The 20,787-nt window shown below is 41.0% G+C and overlaps 1 protein-coding gene across 3 annotated transcripts in view; it reads right to left on the bottom strand.

The window, feature by feature from the left end:
- The window catches only part of b4galt5 (UDP-Gal:betaGlcNAc beta 1,4- galactosyltransferase, polypeptide 5), a 55,827-nt gene that overhangs the window by 34,584 nt on the left and 456 nt on the right, over positions 1-20,787 (bottom strand). Inside the window, exons 1-2 of one of the 3 annotated variants that reach the window (XM_078796774.1) lie at positions 19,784-20,161; positions 19,180-19,719 (exon numbers count right to left, since the gene is read on the bottom strand). In XM_078796774.1, the coding sequence (XP_078652900.1) occupies positions 19,180-19,285 (106 nt within the window). In that variant the 5' untranslated portion in view covers positions 19,286-19,719; positions 19,784-20,161. Of the gene's footprint in view, positions 1-19,179; positions 20,162-20,787 lie in introns of those variants that run through there. The other 2 variants (XM_078796775.1, XM_058052399.2) reach the window with 2 other exon arrangements.

Here is a 20,787-nt window from a genome sequence, read left to right as displayed (position 1 = left end):
CAGCTGCAAATAAATGGTGTGAAATATACACACAAAATCTAATGGGTTTTAGTTGATAAAGCAACTTTTGTAGTTCAAGCAGGCTGAAGAACTTAAAGGGTACCTATTATACCTTTTCCACTTTTCCGACCAATCAACGTAGTTAGAATGTTGCATTCTCGTGTTAAACGATGCCAAACTTTCAGATAATGAGGTTTGCGCATTTGGAAGTGAACCCTGAAAGAAGTTGGCTCAAAAGATCATTCATTCGTTCAGTTCAGGGATTAGCAACCATACAACAAACAAAGATACAATAAGGAGAGACAATTATTAATTTTTGATAGCCGAAATTAAGGTAACACAACAAAAATTTAAGTCAATGACACCACTAGTCACTCAGTCACGCAATAATAAATGAACAAACAAGTCAATAGCCAAGTTTACATGAGGAGTTTTTCTCTTTCCGAATGAAATCTTTCCGAATGACCTTTCCGAAAGCAATGTATACATGGAAAGAAATATTCCAATCTCTGGTCTACATGCGCCGCTATAAATCAACCAGGATAGTCAATGGGGCATGTGCAGTAAAACGTAAACATCAACATCACGTGATACTGACTTCCTCGAGTTTTTCTTTCACTTGTTGGAATAACTCCGTATTGCCAGTTTTTCCCTTCGTCCAGTCTTGAAATTTAGTTTGAATCAAAAACAAACTTTCCGCAGCAGTCAAGTGCCGATTGCTTGCCTCCATTTTTTTTTATTTTTTTTTTTTTAAATCAAAGAACGTCTGGAGCTGCATGTTACATCATATCTCAGCATTTGCTGAAAGAACACACCCGGGATGAATTTAAACAGGAAAAAATAAAGTTCAATCTTGCTAATATTTTATAATTAAGCTCGCCACATGTTTTATATAGATATGTATTTTCTTTTTAATGAAACTGGACTTGTGAATGGCGTATAGAAGGGTTTAGATTCTGTTCCACAGATAGCGCTAATGCACATGAAAGCTGCTTACCAACCGCCAATAAACAACAGAAGAAAAACACCACGAAGAAAAACACAGTCTGACAACTTTCCAATTGAGCGGGTACAAGATACCTCAATGGGATTGGGGAAAGGAATATTCCACCCCTGGGAATCCCATTATATATTCATTCGGATCTTTCTTTCGGAATGAGGTGTATACAAAGGTTACATTCTTTCCGTTTGAGCAAATAACCTGAATGGAATTGGAATATTTGGGTCCATGTACACGTGGCTAATGAGAAAAATACTTTATCAAATGACGTTCATGGCACAAATGGTGCAACCAAAAAAGTCACTTTTGCACACAACATAGCGGCTTCAAATGCGAGTGGAAATTGTAAAAGGGGCGTGCATCTTACCACAGAGTTGTTTTATTCATCAGCCACACCAGCAAACGCTGGGATTTCATTGTTGGCACACAGCCAACAGTGACAGCGAAACGTGGCGTTGAAACCGATACACGTCACGGTGCTCCAATTGCTGTTTAGCCACATTTTCTGACTGTTTTCTTACATTACTTTTCCTTGTCTTGCCACTTTTTCGAGCATCTTCAATCTTCCTGCATCTTCAAACACCCGCTTCCTTCTTCGTCCTCCGAGTGGGTGACGTAGACACATTGGTGACTTCAGCGATTCTTCGAAACGTAATGGAGGTATTGGAATTATCTAAATAATTGGATAATAATTGTTGCAGCCCTACCATGTTGCTCTCTTTGGTGTTCTCTCAGTGAACGTTTCCACTCTTGCTCTTCATGTTCATGACGACACGACTTACGACCCGGAAACGCTAGCTGTACTAGCCCATCTCCTGGGATTCATCGTCTTCTTCCCGTTTCGACTACCTACTAATCCCACAAGCTTCTTCTTTGCATGAATTTGAATGAAATAATAGAAGAACCTTATTATAATATCAGAACCTCCCTATCACAATGCCAACAATATCTTGATTTCTTGCATAAAAAGGTCAGCTCGATCCATCAGAATTTGAACACTTTGGGCACTCCTCCACTTACCTGCCCTTGGCTCAACACATCACTGACTGCTCTCACTGCAATCTTGGCCGCGTATTTCCTACATCCCTGTCAACCGATTATTGACCAGATCAGGTCCTCCAAACCCTCCACCTAGCAATTAGACCCCTTGCCAACCGCCTTAGTTAAGGAGTGTTTACCAACACTCTCACCTCTTATCAGCCAAATTGTTCACACCTCCTTGTCTACCATTCCCCCTTCTCTTAAAATCGCCTCAGTCACTCCAATACTCAAGAAACCTGGTCTTGGTCCCCATGCATCTAAAAAGCTACCGACCCATATCAAACCTTCCGTTTATCCCAAAGTTACTAGCGCCTATTGCTGCTGCTCAACTCCAGGACCATCTAACAACAATCTCTTTGAGCCCTTTCAGTCAGGTTGTCGGCGCTATCACAGTACTGAAACTGCTCTCATTCATATTACCAATGACCTCCTCCTCGCAGCTGATTCTGGCCTTCTCTGCATTCTCGTCCTCCTCGATCTTAGCGCAGCATTCAATACCATTTACCACACTGTCCTCCTTGATTGTTTAGCCTCCATTGGGCTCTCTAGCACAGCCCTCCAATGGTTTTATTCATACCGATCCAACGGTTCACACTTTATACAAGGTCATTTATCTTCTTCCTCTTAGGGTGCACATTCTTACGCATAAAATTCCCAAATCTACATCTCAACTAAGCCCTCCTCAACAACCCCCACCACCACCACCACCATTACCCTTTGCCTATCTACAAGCCATCACTAACTGTCCATCAATATGCTCAAGCTCAATGGTAATAAAAGTTAAAAGTTCTTCTTGAAGGTTCCAAGTCATCACTCTCCATGGCCCATCCCCTTACAATTCAAGTTGATGGATTCCCAGTTCCTACTGTTTCCCAAGTTAAGACCCTTGGAGTCATCCTTGACAACACACTCTCCTTTAAATCCCACATAAGCAATATCTCACGCTCAGCTTTCTTTCATCTCCGCAACATCTCTCGACTCTGACCCTCTCTTAGCTGAAATCCTTGTTATCATTGGTCACTTCTCGCCTGGATTACTGCAAGGCCCTCCTGACTGGTCTTCCAGACAAACTCATCCATCAACTTCAGCTGATTGAAAACCGCGCTGCGAGACTTATTACCAACACTCGGTATTCTGACCACATGACACCCGTTCTCTTTAACCTCATTGGCTTCCAGTTCAATAACACATTCAATACAAACTCCTTATAATCTTCAAAGCACACCATAACCTTGCACCCCCATACTTGCTAGACCTGGTTCCCTCCCACATTCCATCTGATTCCAGCTTACTCCGTTCATCTTCAGCTGCCCTGATCTCACGTCCGGGATCTCTCACTTTAAATCTGACTACTTTTGGTGCTCAGGCTTTTAGCTGCTCTACCCCGAGACTCTGGAACACTTTACCTCGACACATCCGTTTACTGGACTCTGCTGACACCTTCCAATCACAACTCAAAACTCACCTGTTCAAAACTGTTTATTCCTCCTGATCTTCTTTTACTTGCATTGTACTGTATTCTGTTCTATTTTTGCGTATACAGTGGCCTTGGGTGTTTTGAAGGTGTCAACAAATAAAATATATTATTATTAAATGTATTATATTCGGTTTACAGTTCTGCAACCCTGTCTTTCCTTGCCTCTACAGCTAAAAGCAACGCCTGCGAGTACAGTTTGTGTTTGTTGATATTAAGCAGTCCTGTGTAATGTTAGCTAGAGTAACGCTACACTAGTTTTTTCTTTGTGTTTGTATATGGCGGGGTAGGATTTAATAAGCTTTGCTTCTTCCTACTCCTTATGGACATGTGGAACTGTGAACCGATTATGGGATTCGTGTAGTGGCCGAATTAATGTTCGCTCGGCATGTTGCCATGTTACCGTTATTCTGCGCCACAGCGAGCCACTACACAACAACCACTTAATCTTTGGCACGAACTGGTGCCGGCCCAGTGGCCTCCTAGCATCATTGGCACAATTTGTCTCGCGCCATTACATTCCAGTGGATTCCAATAGGTGGATTGGTTGCGACATTTGTTTCCACATGGTGGAGACTGGACGAAAATACATTTTTTAAATTTCTTGCAGCCAAACTCATTTTTTGCCGCCGTTACGGGCTACCACGAGCCAGTTGGGAGGCAGTTTGAGCCACTGCATGCCACTAGGCACCTTATTGGTGACACAAGGTGCCATAGCAAATTGCATTGGCACGAACTGGCACCAGCCCAGTGGACTCTTGGCATAATCAGTCCAGGGTGTACCCGCCTCTCACCCAAAGACAGCTGGGATAGGCTCCAGCACCCCCGTGACCATCGTGAGGATACGCGGTAGAAAATGATTGAATTAATGAATACATACACACACACGCACACACACACATATATATATATATATATACATACATATATACATATATATATACATACATATATATACATATACATACATATACATACATATATACACATATACATACATATACATTCAGATATACTAACATAGTGAGGAAAGGTTAGGGAAGTTGAGGTGTACAACGCATGATGAAAGAAGGAACATGTTAAAAATGTGTCTGTATCGTAGGCACATGAAGACAAAGGAGATTGGAAGCGTGAAATAATGTGTCACAAACATTTTTGGTGATACACATACACACTGCGGTTCAAATAACAAATAATGCAGTAAATCTCATGTGCAACATGGTGACTGATGGTTTTCCCAAAAATGTATTAAAACCATGTTAACCATGTTTCACTTTTGTATGCCGCTCATGTTTCGTCCAAATGGAACATCATTGTAAACAGTAGAAACAAGAAACAAGCATTAAAAATAAATAAATAAAAAAGGTTTATTAAACCACCAATAATGTTAGAAAACTAACTGGGAGGGGGAGGATTATAATATAAGTAATATTGATCGTGAATGGAACAAAACAGTTTCACAGTCCATCATAATTGACAATATGACATCACAAAACACTAAAAGAACATTACACTAACTGACTGGGCGGAAGGAATATTTCACATTTCAGTGTTGCAACCCAAAAGCTAAGTACCTAATATCCTTCTTGCAGTGTGTGGGTGTGGGTGAGCAGTCGGTGCAATGAATTCCTTCTCTATTGATGTTTAACCAAACACTCATAAACAATGGAGTTTTGAGTCATATAGGTGCTGGGTCTGTGCACACACATTTAGACTCAAGTCTCAAGCATGCTGTTAGAAATGGTCTAGCTGGGCAGGGGTGCGGACCGAAACTCAGCAGACAACGTTGAGAATCTACCTAAACTGCTCAGGGCAAAACACTCAAAATTTTGGTTGTACTTCACCTTAGAAGATGCAGACTCAGCAATCAGCAACAATATTATATTGTGCAAGTAATTTTACTCAATTAATACACAACTCTCGCAAATCGCCCCAATTTTGTACCATCAATGTATGCACTAATTGTGCAAAATGGTTTAAAAGGTTTTAATTTTGCACCGGTGTCGGATGCTGAATGACACCCAACCATAGAACTGAGACCAGAAATTGACTGGCTGTATTTTTTTGTCTGCCTTTACAATTACAGTGATAAAAGTACTATGTTTTAATGTTTAACGTTGTCTTGACATGCCATGTTCGGTTCAATCATCACCAGCTACAATCACACATCACACACTCTGACACACTTGCCATTTGGGAAGGTAGCATTAGGCGGCCCTCTTCTTGGGAGCTACATACAGGCTGCCAACCTTAGGGGAAAACTGCATTTTTTATGGAATTCACAATCCATAATCTTTATGAGGGACACTTTTCTGTGCATTCTAAACATATAAAAACAGCTCATTACTGCATGTAATGGGACACACCTATGCAACCTACAAAAACCACTATTAAAACACCCCCAAACACCTCCACAAGGTAGTTTGGTTTTAAATACATGTAGGAACAGGTACATTCATGACAACATGCAATACTTGTGTTTTGCCGTAATTTGTTCCTTTTAAGCATTACCGGAACTTCCTTCTTGGGTGCACTGATTTCACATAGCAACAAAGTATTAACAATGTTAACTAGATGATGCAATGTTAGCAGATATTGCGTGTGAATTCGGAAGCAAAACTGAAACGCTTGAAAAGGTTCAAAAATCTAAATTTAAAATGAACACAGTAGCCGTTCGGAAGCTGAAGCTCGACTGATATGCTGTGGAAATGTTCTAAAACTTATGAAATTAAGAGTAAATTGGTAGTTTGAGCTTAAATCAGGAATTGAAAAAGCACTCTACCAGCTGTGCTATACAACTTTTACTAATTTTCCACAATTTACTAATCTGTTCTCTTTATCTGAAACCATGACTACATTTGGTGTTCGGTGCAGTTATCCTCCTCCCCCTTCGGTGGCTTTGACCACAAAGTGGGATACACGGCAGACAACTTGCTTCCCCCATACTCCTCCAAGCGCTGCTCCGCTGCTTACTTGCTAGCAATGCCTCGTAAGGGAAAGCCACATTTGTTTCCAATTCCTAAAGACGCCACCATCAGACACAAGTGGTTGGAGTTCCTTATTCCCTACCAGTAAAAAAAATACATTTTCATCTGTCAAGGGCATTTCCCACTGGACTGTTTAGTGAACATGGGCCACTATGCAGCTGGACTAGCCCACAAACTTGCTGAAGCCCTACGCCTTTCCAACATTACTTGGTGGTGTGGAAGCATTGGTGTGTAGCATTATAGAATAGAGGAAGCTAGGTTGCTTATCACTCGAGCCGAGTGCTTTTACACACTAGTCGTCCCACAAAAGACATTACACGAAGAAACAGTAAAATGCTAAAGCTGCATACCATTGAGAGAAGTCTTGAAGTAACCTCTGTTCTTGAGAAACTTTGAACTGTACAGTCTCTACTTCCGGATCAGATTCGGGATCCAACACATACGGCTGTATGTTAAAAACGGACATTTTAAATAAATACATTTTAAAACGATGAATCACCATATAACTCCTATAAAGTTGGCGGCACAAACCGCAAGTGTTTCTGGAAGAACTACAACGCTTTCTTTCTGCGCTGGTTATTGGGTGTAGCTGCTCTACAGGAGTCCACAACGCAATACAAACGGCCAAAAAATGAGCATAATAGGTCCCCTTTAATACAAATACTCACCAATGCCGTGCACAGTAATAGCCCACTAAACCCATAGCAAGTAGCTCAAGTCAAGCTAAATGGGACACTGTGGTTAGCGCTACGCTGCAGCAATACAACCGCTGTTGCATCTAGTGTACACTTGGCAAGAACACAAACTTCCTTTAAGTCTTGGAACCAGGACAGGGCCACGATTTGGTGTTTATATCCTTAGCAGGGTTGTTAAGATCAAAACAAGTGTTACTCATCAATCAAACAACAAAGCCTCAGTCATTATCTCAAAGATACAAAGAAGTAAAGGTTTCAAAACTCATAAACAATGTTAATCATTAACACTTATACTGCCACTAAATACATTTGCACTTGCTCAATTTTCTTCAATTGCGAAGATCTGTATTATCTTTCATAGTTAGTTCAGTAGTTCTCTATCTAGTTCTCATAGTTAGTTCTCTCCACCGCTCAAGGTACTGAAAGCAGGAACTACCCAAAGGTTCTTACCCAAATTAGGATTCAAATATTTTTGAGCTGGGAAGGCAGCGACTAATGGTAAGGCTGGAAATGTCACTTTGCAGTAAATAAACTCACAAAGACTGATCAACAGTACACAAACACAAAACATTGATCTGTGCATCCTAACAGAAATATTTGTACGTTTAGATGACACACACCAAGACAAGACAAAATCTTCCAGCATGACGGAGCATAAAACACAACATAGTCCTGCTGCTCGGTATGTCCATGACTAATCCCCTCAAGGTCAGATAGGAGGCCAGTGCGTGGTGAACATAAAGGGGCCCTATTAGGCTTTTTCCACTTTTCTGACCTGTAAATGTAGTTAGAATGTTGCATTCTTGTGTTAAACCATGCCAAAGTATCAGATAATGAAGTTTGCGCATTTGGAAGTGAGCCCTGAAAGAAATTTAGGATTGGCTCAAAACACTCCGTTTCAAAAGGTGTGGTAAAACTGCCCTTCATCAACCTGGTCACACTTTGGGCGTGTGACCAATCAGAGCGCAGTGGGCATGCGCGGAAGTGGGCCATAAATAAATTGGGAATAAATTAAAACAGACCGTTTTGGTTGGAAGCCATATCAAAGCAAATACAGCTGGAATAGATACAGATTCTGTAAAAATCGAAAAAGTTTTCTGTGCGGGTCATTGCGTCTAGCTGCTCTATGAGACCACAACTCAATACAAAGGGTTGAGAAATGAGCATAATGGGTCCCCTTTAAATTATCTGACATTCTATGATTCCCCTGATGGGAATTTTTTTCCCTGTAATACACAGAGAAATAAAGTGTATCACAATATTCATTGTTACCATTGCAGAGCATGCTGATACCACCACATAAAGGGATTGCCATATACCACATTGTAGCAGACTTTGAACCATAATTAACTTTGTTAATCTGTCATGGGTTTTCAAAAAAACAATCAATATTTATGTATTCATGATAAGATACTGTCAGTTGGGCAATCACATGGGACAAATCCCAATACTAGTAGTTACATGTATTACATCCAGGTTATATCAATGCTTTAAAAGCATACAGTATTGCCTTGATATGCTTAAGGAATGCTCACAGAAAGCAGTGAAATGCAGTCAGGGGAGGCAAGTGAAGCAGAGCCTCACAAAAACTAATGTTTTCAACATTTTGTTAACTAAAAATGGCTAAAATTTGCACATTTTCTCATCAAATGCAGACATAAAGTGTGACGTGTATCTGTTGGAACGCGGCACTTATGTATCACAGTCCCTTCCTGATTTATCGCCGACACTTTACAGCAACAATGAAATCCCAGCGTGAAATCAACCACTGGCTGTCACCGACGGCTGAGGATAAAAACTGTGCGCTAAGAAGCATACACCCTTCACAATTGCAACATGTCGTAATGTCATGTTGCTGTGTTGTGGAGGTTGGCTGGAAAAAGTTACTGTGTTTGCTCCGATCGCCGATCATTTACATGTTCGTTAATTTATTATTGCATGACTATTGGTGTCATTGGCTTAAGTTTTTATTGTTTTACCTTAATTTCGGCTGCTATTTTTTCCCCAAATAATTGTTTATTGTATCTTTAACGGTTGCTAAACTAGTAGTGGAACGTGCACTGCGTATAATGGATGCTATGTAATCTGATTGAAATGCGAAATTGCCATATTGAGCAAAACTGTGAATTATTCAAAACTTGTGTACTGGTCAACATTTTGACAATATTAAATATCGATGCATGTTTTCTGGCCTTTACAGGTCAGTTTTGGTTTTTTTGCACAGCTTGGTTTTGCAGCCAAAGGAAGTATTTTGTCTCCCCCCCCAAAAAAAAACATCAGTTAGACTCCCTCCAAGAACTGTTTGTTTTGTGCAGTCAAATTGTATATAGTGAAAATAGATAGCGCTAAAAATAATCACCAGTTACACTATGCACACTATGTACATTTAAGTAATAAAATGCTTGATTATCTAAAAAATTAAACCCATTGGTCACATTATTTTGTGAAATGGTTTATTTTTTTCTTGTAAATGTATTATTGCTTTTTAACCAAGCAAATGTATGTGTTTTTCTGATTACTCAATTAAATAAAAACTCATTAGAATAGTTGATTATTAAATATTCGATAGCTCCGGCCCTGTATAATGTAAGTGTGCCATCATTATTCTTGCTAACAGACAATAAAACTTGCCGTACTGATACATCCTGAAGGGGGCCAGGTGTGGAAGGCCAGGAAGGTGCTTGTCTTATATATATATATATATATATATATATATATACATACACATATATATATATACATATATACACATATATATATATACATATATACACATACACATATACATATATATATATATATATATACACACACACATATATACATACACACACACACACATATACATACACACACACACACATACTTAAAATACACTGAAATACTGAAATACACACACAAAGCTAGCGCGAGAGCTAGCGCTACAAACCAGTCAAATGCAAGGGATTTTCAAGCTCTGCTGACTGATTTGACAGCCATACTAGAGTATTTCAAATCCACGCTTTCCAAGGGTCGTGGTCAGAAAGTGTCAGAACTTTTCCTGGAGAAGGACTGTGCATGTACTTCATATATGGATTAAAAATTTAAGAACACATGATTTTCAGTTCATTTAAAAAAAATGATAAATGGGAGGAAGAAGAACAAAGTATCTGGAAATGAGTTGATTTTTTTTTTTAACCAAAGTGAATTAACCTCTGGGTTTGTTTTGGCTATCCTCTTAATGCGCAACCTGTATTGACATAAAAAATAAAAACAACTCCCCAAAAATCAGTGCCTACCCAGCCATGAGCCACATCTCACGTCACTGGCGCACCATATGTCTATGAAATGAAAAGCTTTGAAAACAAATATTTGTAATATGTTGGTAACAATTCTTGTTTGCTTTCCCCCAAAAAACTGTCTGCGTAAGGCGTAGTATTTTTCATGATTGAGCCTTAGCTGGAGAAAGTATCAAGCGACACAGACAAAATGTTGTGTGCGACATCCTACCTTTTTTCTGTTGCATTACCTTTTGTCACCATTACATAAAACACACATGTGTGGTATATAGAGAAAAACAGACTTTGTACCGGCTGTTGACAGGTCACGCCTGGAAATAAATCATGTGCGTGCTTGTGTAAGATACAGGGTCCTCGGTTGTGAAGACTAGTGACACTGAATCAGCATGTCAAACGCTTTTAGTACATTCATGAAATACAAACTCATTGGTAAAATGAGAAAACCCTTTTTTTAACTACTGTACTGTCCGGTATGTAAGCCATATTTTATATTCTTTATATTTATTTCTTTATATTATTATATTGTTCATATTTTAGCCGCACTGGTGTACAAGCCTCACCAATTTGTAGGAAAATACACTTCCTTCATACATAAGGCACACTGGCGTATATATATGTAGAAAATCTGTCGATAGAAAGCTTTCTGTGCTGGTTGTCGTGTGCAGCTGCTCTATAGGAGTCCACAACTCATTACAAAAGGGCCGGAATATGAGCATAATAGGTTCCCTTTAACATTGCCGTTTTTGGAATGTGGGAGGAAATTGAATTGCCCGGAGAAAACCCACGCACACGCGGGGAGAACAGGCGATTTGCCTCAATGCACCTTTTTTTTTCCATGAAAATCCCCAAAACACAGGGTAATATTCATATAACATTTAATCAAAATTGCAAACTCGTTGTAATATTTTAAAACATACAAATCTATAGAAATTAATTATATTACAGTAAATGTTTTTATTACAATACTGTAACTATTTATTTAAAATCCCACAGTTCTTGAATGTTTAATGCGAGCTGCAATTTATCCTATCTTTCATTGAACGCACCACCTACCGTTCTCCGATGCCCAGAGGGCTGTATGGATATATTTTCTCCCTTTTTTCTTTCACCTCATATTTGCTCCCAAATGCTGATATTATGTGGGAATTCATGAAGGTAAACTTTGATGACTTTGAGTACTAATATACAGAATTGTGGTACACAACCTCTCTGAAAAAGTTCACCAAGTGGGATGGTGGCTCTGTATTCATTTAGTGCTTTTCATTTGATGTTTTTCCTGCCATAGTTTTATACAATACATACACTACATAATACAATCACATTGCTATAATACACGTATGTTTTACCCAGATGTTGAAAATCCTCCCCTAGCTAGTCCATGCTAAATGGCTAATGCAAGAACAACACTTCAGCCACGGTCATCACATTGACAGCCCATCAATAGCAGCTGGAAGTCCAATTTAGCTGGTAGGTCAATGCTAAGAGAGCTCAGAGAGATGTAAAAATGTGAAAAGCACTGGTTAGTTGGGCCACTCTTATGCCAAGGTAGCACTGGAAATGACAATAAAAACAATACCTGCACTGCTCCAGTCTCTGGCAGGCCATGGAATCCGCGATAAGTCAAACCCAGCGACAGTAGATACTAATAACTTTGGTCTTGCTACAAGAGCCATCTGCCAGGGCTTTGAAGCCAACTTTACCAATCTAAATACTCTTTTCTTTCTCCGTTTGCTATCAATATTTCTTCCAGCTTGTGGCTACAGAGTTACCGTGCTTCAAACAACTACTACCAACTACTTCCGTTAATGCATTAACTTTGACAGCCCTAATATATACTCGGGATCGATCAATATGTTTTTTTTTCCGGACGATGCCGATACCGATTTTTTTTTACATCACCCTTAGCCGATGGCCGATTTTGCTTGGGCCGATATTTGTGGTCCCTCAATTTATATGAAAAATTGACAATGATAAATATTACAGGTCTCAAGTTTAAACAAGTATTTAGTGAAACACTGAAAACAGTAGGATTCAGCTTTCTTAAACACACATTTAAGCAGCATTATCAACATTAAAAGGAATAAATATTCAACCATGTGCAAAACATTTCTGTCGTCGTTTAAGTTTTATCTAGCATCGATGTGATGACTGCTCCTGCACAGCGTGCCTCCTTCTGTGTCTGTGTGTGTGTGCGTGCTCGGAGAGAGCGCACACACATAACACGATACGCATTTAACCTCAGCCGGGCGTTCGCTAAATGAAACTCCTACAAACACCATGGGACTGAATTGACAACGTTGCCATTAAAGCGGTGTTGGTAACAGCTGTACACATTAGCCTCCAACTACATCGACAGCTCCCTAATTCCAATGGTAGGCATTTTTAAAGATGAAGCATTCAGCAGCATTCCTGGTTTTCAGACCCACAAACTAAACTATATTGTAGCTGGGAGCACTTCCTGGTTCCCAGCGTGCTTTGCGGCACTGTCAATATAAATAGTTTGTCAGTTTGTAGTTAAAGTTGCATAGTTGTTCATTATTGGTCTGCTCAACTAGTGAGAGTGCTTTTATTCGTCTGTCGTGTTGGTATGTGATGTTTTTGGGATTTTTTGTTGTCACACCATGACTTAAACTGTTATGCCTAGCGGTCACCCAGTGAAATGTATGGTGTAAAAAGCAAGCTTATTATTTTACTTGGCATTCATGTTACCGCTTTCAAAGCAGGTGGCATTATTTCAACTAAGCCTAACTGTTAGAGGCTAATTATAAGTTGAAAAGTACCCTTGTTATGATGTGCAACACATAGCTGCCCGGCGGATGCCTGTCTGTAAATCATGCGGCGGAAAAAAATATCGGTGAACCTACGCGGGTATCGGCCGATACCGATCCAAGTAAAAAACGCAAATATCGGCCCGATATATCGGCCGGCCAATGTATCAGTCGATCCTTAATACATACACAGAATCTTCAGTATTACACCACACAAACAAACAGAATTAGTCAGCTCTCCTGGGACAAAAGGGAGCCACCTGGCCGTCTCCTCTGCTCTTCCCGAATGTGGAGGTGTGTGTGCGCTGTGCATCTGTGTTCAACCCTATAAATAGAACCTGTGTCTTCCTGGTTTTGCACCAATGGGATTCTCTCATGTTTTAATTAAATAAACTGCTGCAATTGGGCCCAGGTGTGGCCTGCATCCCAAGCCCGCATCAGTTAGCATACATGCTTCAGGGCAACACACACAGAGGCTTGGGTGGAAATGCATGAGCGAGTGTGACGGCAGACAAATGGGAAAAGACAAGGGCAGCCGGCAACAGGGTAGAGACAACTGAACTAAACTGAAAGTAGGACAATCTGCGCTGAAGCCACCTGGCTAGCATAGGAACCCCTGCTCAGGTTTTCTAGAGTGGGGTCACCAGAGTACAAACCACAACAAAGGAAGGGCCAATCCACACTGAAACATTTTCAGGTGAAAACGACAAAGTATTTTAGCAATTCAGCCTTTCATCGACATCGAAACTGGGTTCTGGGTCGCCTGAAAACGGCTTCCAGAGTGGGAAAATCTGAAAACACTGGCTTCTCATTTCCGTATAGGCTGTTGAATTGTTTGCTCTGGAAGAACATGTCGGAAAATATATTTGGAAGTACAGTAAACCTCCGATATATCGGCAATTCGCTCACAATGAACAGATAAAAAAGAACCAATTTTTCTGTAATGCATTTCCAATAAAAATTCATTGCATATATCGGATTTTTTAGAACGGATTTCACCTATTTCAGACAAAATCTCCAGTCCCCTTCCAATTTCCCTCGCATATATCGGATGGCCGCATTGTGGCCTTTGATCCATCTTTGATCCATGTTCACAGCCAAAGCTGAAGATTATAACATCTTTGTATGAATTACAGACATGTACAACGAAATAAAAAAAAAAAATCTCAAATCTAGAAATGCCTTCTTGTTGCTATTAGCGAGGTTTAGAAACCAAACGATAAATGTAAGTGCAAACGATAATGACGTCACATGCTATTGAAATGTATGGGAACTTGCCGACTTGTCAATAGCCTGTGACGTCATTATTGTTTGCGTTTACATTTATCGTTTGGTTTCTAAACCTCCCTAATAGCAACAAGAAGGCATTTCTACAGATTTGAGATTTTTTTTTTTCTTTGTACATGCTCATGTACATGTCTGTAATTCATACAAAGATGTTATAATCTTCATCTTTGGCTGTGAACATGGATCAAAGAAAGTTCCCCCATGGCATTGCGCGTCCGTGTAATGAATGTGGTGGACATTTTCCGGTATACGCATATAACGGATTTCGCTTATATCGGACAAAACCAGTGGGAACAATTGAATCCGATATATCCGAGGTTTACTGTACTTCAAAAAAACGTGACTTTCAAGTACAAAAACACTACAAATCTTTTTCACCACCTTACACTTGAAACAAACTCCAGGACAAGTGTGTGACACTGCGGGCTGAAACGGCCCGGCTGCACAACCTCAAATTTCCTGCCACAATACAAAACACATTACTTGCTTTTTCCTCCTGAAAAGTGCAATGTGAGGTGCTATTACCAAAGCTGTGTGCTATCACTTTGCTAAAGATATGCTCAACGTTGCAACGGTGGAAAAAAAATACTGCTCAAAATAACGTAGATGAGGTGCTGCTGACATTTAATAGGCCTCTGAGACAGGGCGCTTCAGAGTTTGGAATTAGCCAGTAATTTCAGCATACTGACAACTTCATTAGTTATTAATGTGTTACCATTATTAAAGGGGACCTATGATGCTTTTTTCACTTTTCTGACCTATAAATGTAGTTAGAATGTTGTATTCTCATGTTAAACCATGCCAAAGATTCAGATAATGAGGTTGGTGCATTTGGAAATGAGCCCTAAAAGAAGTTTGGGATGGCTAAAAACGCTCAGCAAAAGAAATTCATTTAAATCGGTCAGTGACATTTTGAATACCGTGTTCCGGTTCAGCTCCACCCGTAATACACAAACATATACATACATATCTTCTTCTTCTTCTTCCTCGTTGGGCTTTTCCTTTCAGGGGTCGCCACAGCAAACCAATCTCCTCCATTCAACCCTGTCTTCCGCATCTGTCTCTCTCATGTCCTCCTTCAATACATCCATAAACCTCCTCTTTGGTCTTCCTCTACGCCTCCTACCTGGCAGCATCCTTCTACCAATATATTCACCATCTCTCCTCTGGACATGTCCCAACCATCTCAGTCTGGCCGATAACTGACTTTATCTCCAAGGCCTCTAACATGTAATGTCCCTCTGATGTACTCCTTCCTGATCCTATCCACCCTGGTCACTCCCAATGAGAACCTCAGCATCCTCATCTCTGCTACTTCCAGTTCTGCTTCCTGTCTTTTCCTCAGTGGCACTGCCTCTAGACCAAACAACATGGCTGGTCTCACCACAGTTTTGCTGACACACACACAGTAAACCTCGGATATATCGGATTCAATTGTTCCCACTGGTTTTGTCCGATATAAGCGAAATCTGTTATATGCGTATACCGGAAAAAGTCCGTTTTACGCATATATCGGATTTATATCCGGTATATGCGTAAATCGGATTTTATCCGTTATAAAAAGGCACTTCCTTGACTATGTTTCCAATGTACCTGGACTGGGCAATGAAAAGAGACGTAAGGTAATGAGAATTTAACTTTATTGGACTCTGAGCATAACAAATTGTTAATTAAGCTAGGCCCTGTTACGCCCGCCAGGCCTACGTTATTTCCAATAGTGAGGTTAAGATCTCATTCACTGCTGTGCTAGTATTATTGACGTCACTCACTTTTATATTTGTCCTAAATCTGGAGCCAGGAGAAAGACAATAGCCAGTGACATCAACAAGATTAGCATAACGTAGGCCTACGTGATCTTAACCTCACTACTGTTTTGGCATTTGGCCTCATGTAGACCTAGGGCCTACCCTTCCTGCCACATTCATTACACGGACGCGCAATGCCATGGGGGAACTTTCTTTGATCCATGTTCACAGCCAAAGTTGAAGATTATAACATCTTTGTATGAATTACAGACATGTACAACGAAATAAACGAAAAAATTTCTCAAATCTGTAGAAATGCCTTCTTGTTGCTATTAGGGAGGTTTAGAAACCAAACGATAAACGTAAACGCAAACAATAATGACGTCACAGGCTATTGACAAGTCGGCAAGTTCCCATACATTTCAATAGCATGTGACGTCATTATCGTTTGCACTTACGTTTATCGTTTGGTTTCTAAACCTCGCTAATAGCAACAAGAAGGCATTTCTACAGATTTGAGAATTTTTTTTTTCGTTGTACATGCTCATGTATATGTCTGTATTTCATACAAAGATGTTATAATCTTCAGCTTTGGCTGTGAACATGGATCAAAGATGGATCAAAGGCCACGATGCGGCCATCCAATATATGTGAGGGAAATTGGAACGGGACTGGAGATTTTGTCCGAAATAGGCGAAATCCGTTATAAAAAATCCGATATATGCAATGAATTTTTATTGGAAATGCATTACAGAAAAAAAAAATCTTTTTTATCTGTCCATTGTGAGCGAATTTCCGATATATTCGAGGTCTTTACTTTAACTGTCCTCACCAACTAGCTGGAACTACTTTCCTCAGCACTGAAATCCAACCAGAACTCTGCTCTGGACACAAAATGGGGAGTGAGTCACTGTTGACGGACTTCACTGCTTATGGGGGTGTCATACAACTTCATGCCAAAAAATCCAAACTATCCCTTTAACTCTACAATCCTCACTCACTACACTGAAACCCTATCACTGCTAACACTGATGCCTAGTGCAGAGACTGCTAATCTAGCTCATTGGGTTAAAGACAGTCAAGGCCTGGCAGGAAACACAGTAAAACCGAAAGCTAATGGCATGTTGTAGTTTAAAATGTTTTAGCTAACAATATTCATTTGCTGCTACTCACTGAGGACCATTCAACTGAAGGACCAGAACCCTCAACCAACGGTGAGAAGTAAGCCATGCCACCTTACAACTAAAACAAAATATAACTATTCCATTGTTGTAATGCAACCCACTTCAAAAGCCAGCTCATTTCCCTGATGGGCCTCCATCAGGCACCCTGTGTGTAAAAACTAAGTAGCTTTTAGTAACAGCTGGAGAAGCAGCATTGCTCCTGGTTACTATGTATAATTAATCGACTGTTGCTGTTGGTCTTTGTTCAGTTTCTGCTCTAACCCCCAGTTCTTCACAAGGTAGTTACAGTCCTACACAGAACAAGAGGGTGTTTTTCCATGAATATGGGACTTGGACTGGCTATTCATGTCATGTCTAATCGGCCGTTTATGTTGTCCACAGCAGGTAAAAAGTGAGAATGAATATATTGTCATTTTGAGCGACAAAGTTTCCCTTGATGGTGTCTATGAATGCAATTGCAGGAAATGAAAGCAGTCCTAATATAACAGGATTGGAGCCCCAGAGAGGGCAGGGACGAAAGGCATGGGTGATCACCGTTACGTCGGTGCCGTAAGAGTGAGGTTTGTGGGAGGTGAGTGTAAAAGGATGCCAGCTAGTGTGGCTGTGCCAAAGTATGTTGGTAAACCTCGCTCCCGACACCTTAAAGAGCCGTGCTGGACAATGAGTTGATGCTGTGGCTTTTAATTAGTCAGCTAGCGCTGCTGAACTCTCATTTAGTAAGGATTTGTGTTCGAGCCCCAGCCGGTGCAGGGCGGGTACCACTGTTACACTAACATCCCTCTCCGCCTCAACAGACAGCTATACATTTTGAAATCCGGTAAAGGTTTGAACTGATATCCCTTGTTTTAGGTTTATTTAGATCAATCTAAATAAAGCAACTGGACCTTACAAGCATGTGCCTGTTCAGCCAGCACAACAGGATATCCAACAAATGCTGACTCAAGCAGTAAATGGGAAAAGGCTCTACTGGCATGTATGTTGTTTTTTTCCCCTGGTGTTTCCTCCACCAATACATTGGGAAAGCATTTCAGGAGAGTGGTTCCACAGATGAGTCAAGGACAGAATCAGGGGAAAGTCATTGCTTTACGATGTGCGATACCCACTCAGCTTCAATACAGTGGCTTGTGCTTGGGAGCAAGATGGATCATAATTCTTAAAACAAACTGTGATTGGCCCTTTGTATCTGTAAGGGGAAGTGCTGAACCGTGCCTGAAGCGAAAGAAGGCCTCACTGAGGGAATGGAGAAGACGCAGCTGCTTGCAGAGACAAGAACCACACAGGTGTACCACACAGGTGTGCCGCCAGCCCCCCCAAAATGACATCAGAAATATCACTTGGGCCTGTGAGCCTGTGACTCATGAAGGGACCTTTGACACACCAGATGGAGTCAATCATTGTGAAATTAGCCAAACACATGTGTGACTGACTAATTCAGCAGGCCTCAAAATCAAATCCAAATGCAATCCCAGTTAGGCCTCTAAACATTAGCTAGCTAACAGTAGCCATGGTCAGTAGATGCCTCATCATAGTCACGGGGGTTCATCGTTATTTTCATTATTGTGGAATTTAGATGTAGCATCCAGTCGGGTATCACAATCATCATCATCATCATCATCATCATCATCGACTGGGACCTGACGAGGCACACTGTCACATGACCTAACCAAAGCAAATCTCATCCCACAATATACAGCCAACAACAATATTTCATTTCACCTACCTATTCCAGGAGCGGAGTAGATGAAATACAGTGCCGATGTTGAGAGCGAGAACAGGAATAAAAGCCCAAGGTATGACCTTCTCCGGAAACGCAAATGTGTCGGCATTATACAGGCAGCAAAGAAGCACACGGCGGCACGTTTGTGTTATTTAGCTATGCACACAACACACAGCGGCTCCAATGTGTCCAGGTGCAATGGAGGCTTTTAATGATCCGAGCTGTTGGAGGGGTGTCGCTCGCTGCGGCAGCGTCGAGGCACCAGGCGGCGAAGAGCTCCCGTCGATTTCCTCTGCAGGTTGGCAACAAGGAGAGGACCTCCGGCAAAATCAGTCGAGTCATACAAATCCCATTCCAGGCGGCTGATTTAGGCTGTACGGTTCAGGCTTTGTGGCTGGAACGCGAAGAAACCCGGGCTGTTCTTTTTTCAGCGAGGCACCATCATTTGTCTGACACGCTTTATGTCGCTAATGGTGCTCGGCCGCCGTTGTGCTCTCCCTCCCCTCTCTGGCTGACTGCTTGCTGGCTGGCTTCCCTTCCTGCCTGTGATGACCGCAGAAAAATGAGCAGGAGCGGTACATTAAAGTGGGCGTAGACGCCGACTCACCAGGCAACACCGCAACGTTCAACCTTCAGCATTCAATCTATGAAGGACCCCTCCTTTGTAAAGCGTGTACCCATCGCCCGGCTCACTGCATATATACTTATATACTCCTCTGATATTGTAGCGACGTTTGAGAGATCTATTACGTTAACGTAGTATCAAAACTTTGCTGGAAACATCCATCCGTTTTCTATACCGCTTATCCTCGCGAGGGTCGAGGGCACGCTGGAGCCTATCCCAGCTTTCTTCGGGAGAGGCGGGGTCTACCCTGGACTGGTGGCCAGCCAATCACAGGGCACATATAGACAAACAATCATTCACATTCATAGCTTTGGACAATTATTGGAATCGAGCTCTAGCTGTGTGGCCTGTGTGCTAACCACTCGTCCACCGCGCAGCCTTGCTGTAAACAGTTGTACAAATTTGTATACTTGTCTTCTGCCCCCTGGAGGTTAGCTTTTGCACTACAACATCACATGGCACAATGTAAAATGAGATTAGTGGTGAGATTTTATTTTTCATCTATGCTAATATTTTTAGAAGATAATGTACTCTGCTGAAGCAACGTATAATTCCTTCCTTGAGCTCACATTTAAATAATAAGGACAGAAGAAGTGGGTGCAGCAGTGACACAGACCAAACAAATAAATCTGCAAGGAAATAAGTGATCAGGAAGAAATTGGCCTACAGGTGGGGTACTGTACTGCCTGTCAACACAGAAAAATAAAAGATAAGGTAAACTAATGTCTCAAATATAACATTATACATACAAAAAAGCAAATTTAATTGAACTTTTGTACAAAACTATTTATGCCCATTATTTTTTAGGTCAGGTCTTACAGGATTAAGGTGTGCCGACTGGAGGCGACAGTGGTGGGGTGGAGTGTAGCATGTGACATATTCGGTGCCGATCAAGCGCCAACACGGGGGTTTCCAATATGTTACTTGTGTAATATGTTCCAATTATAGAAACCACCGCGCCGTTTCTCTCCACTTGGTGGCAGGTT

This window comes from Doryrhamphus excisus, linkage group LG15 (genome assembly GCF_037039965.1).
Source record: "Doryrhamphus excisus strain RoL-2023G ecotype Guam linkage group LG15, RoL_Dexc_Guam_v1.1, whole genome shotgun sequence".
Classification (NCBI taxonomy): domain Eukaryota; kingdom Metazoa; phylum Chordata; class Actinopteri; order Syngnathiformes; family Syngnathidae; genus Doryrhamphus; species Doryrhamphus excisus.
The sequence above is the reverse complement of the archived record's forward strand: the minus strand, read 5'-3'. Positions and strand labels throughout refer to the sequence as shown.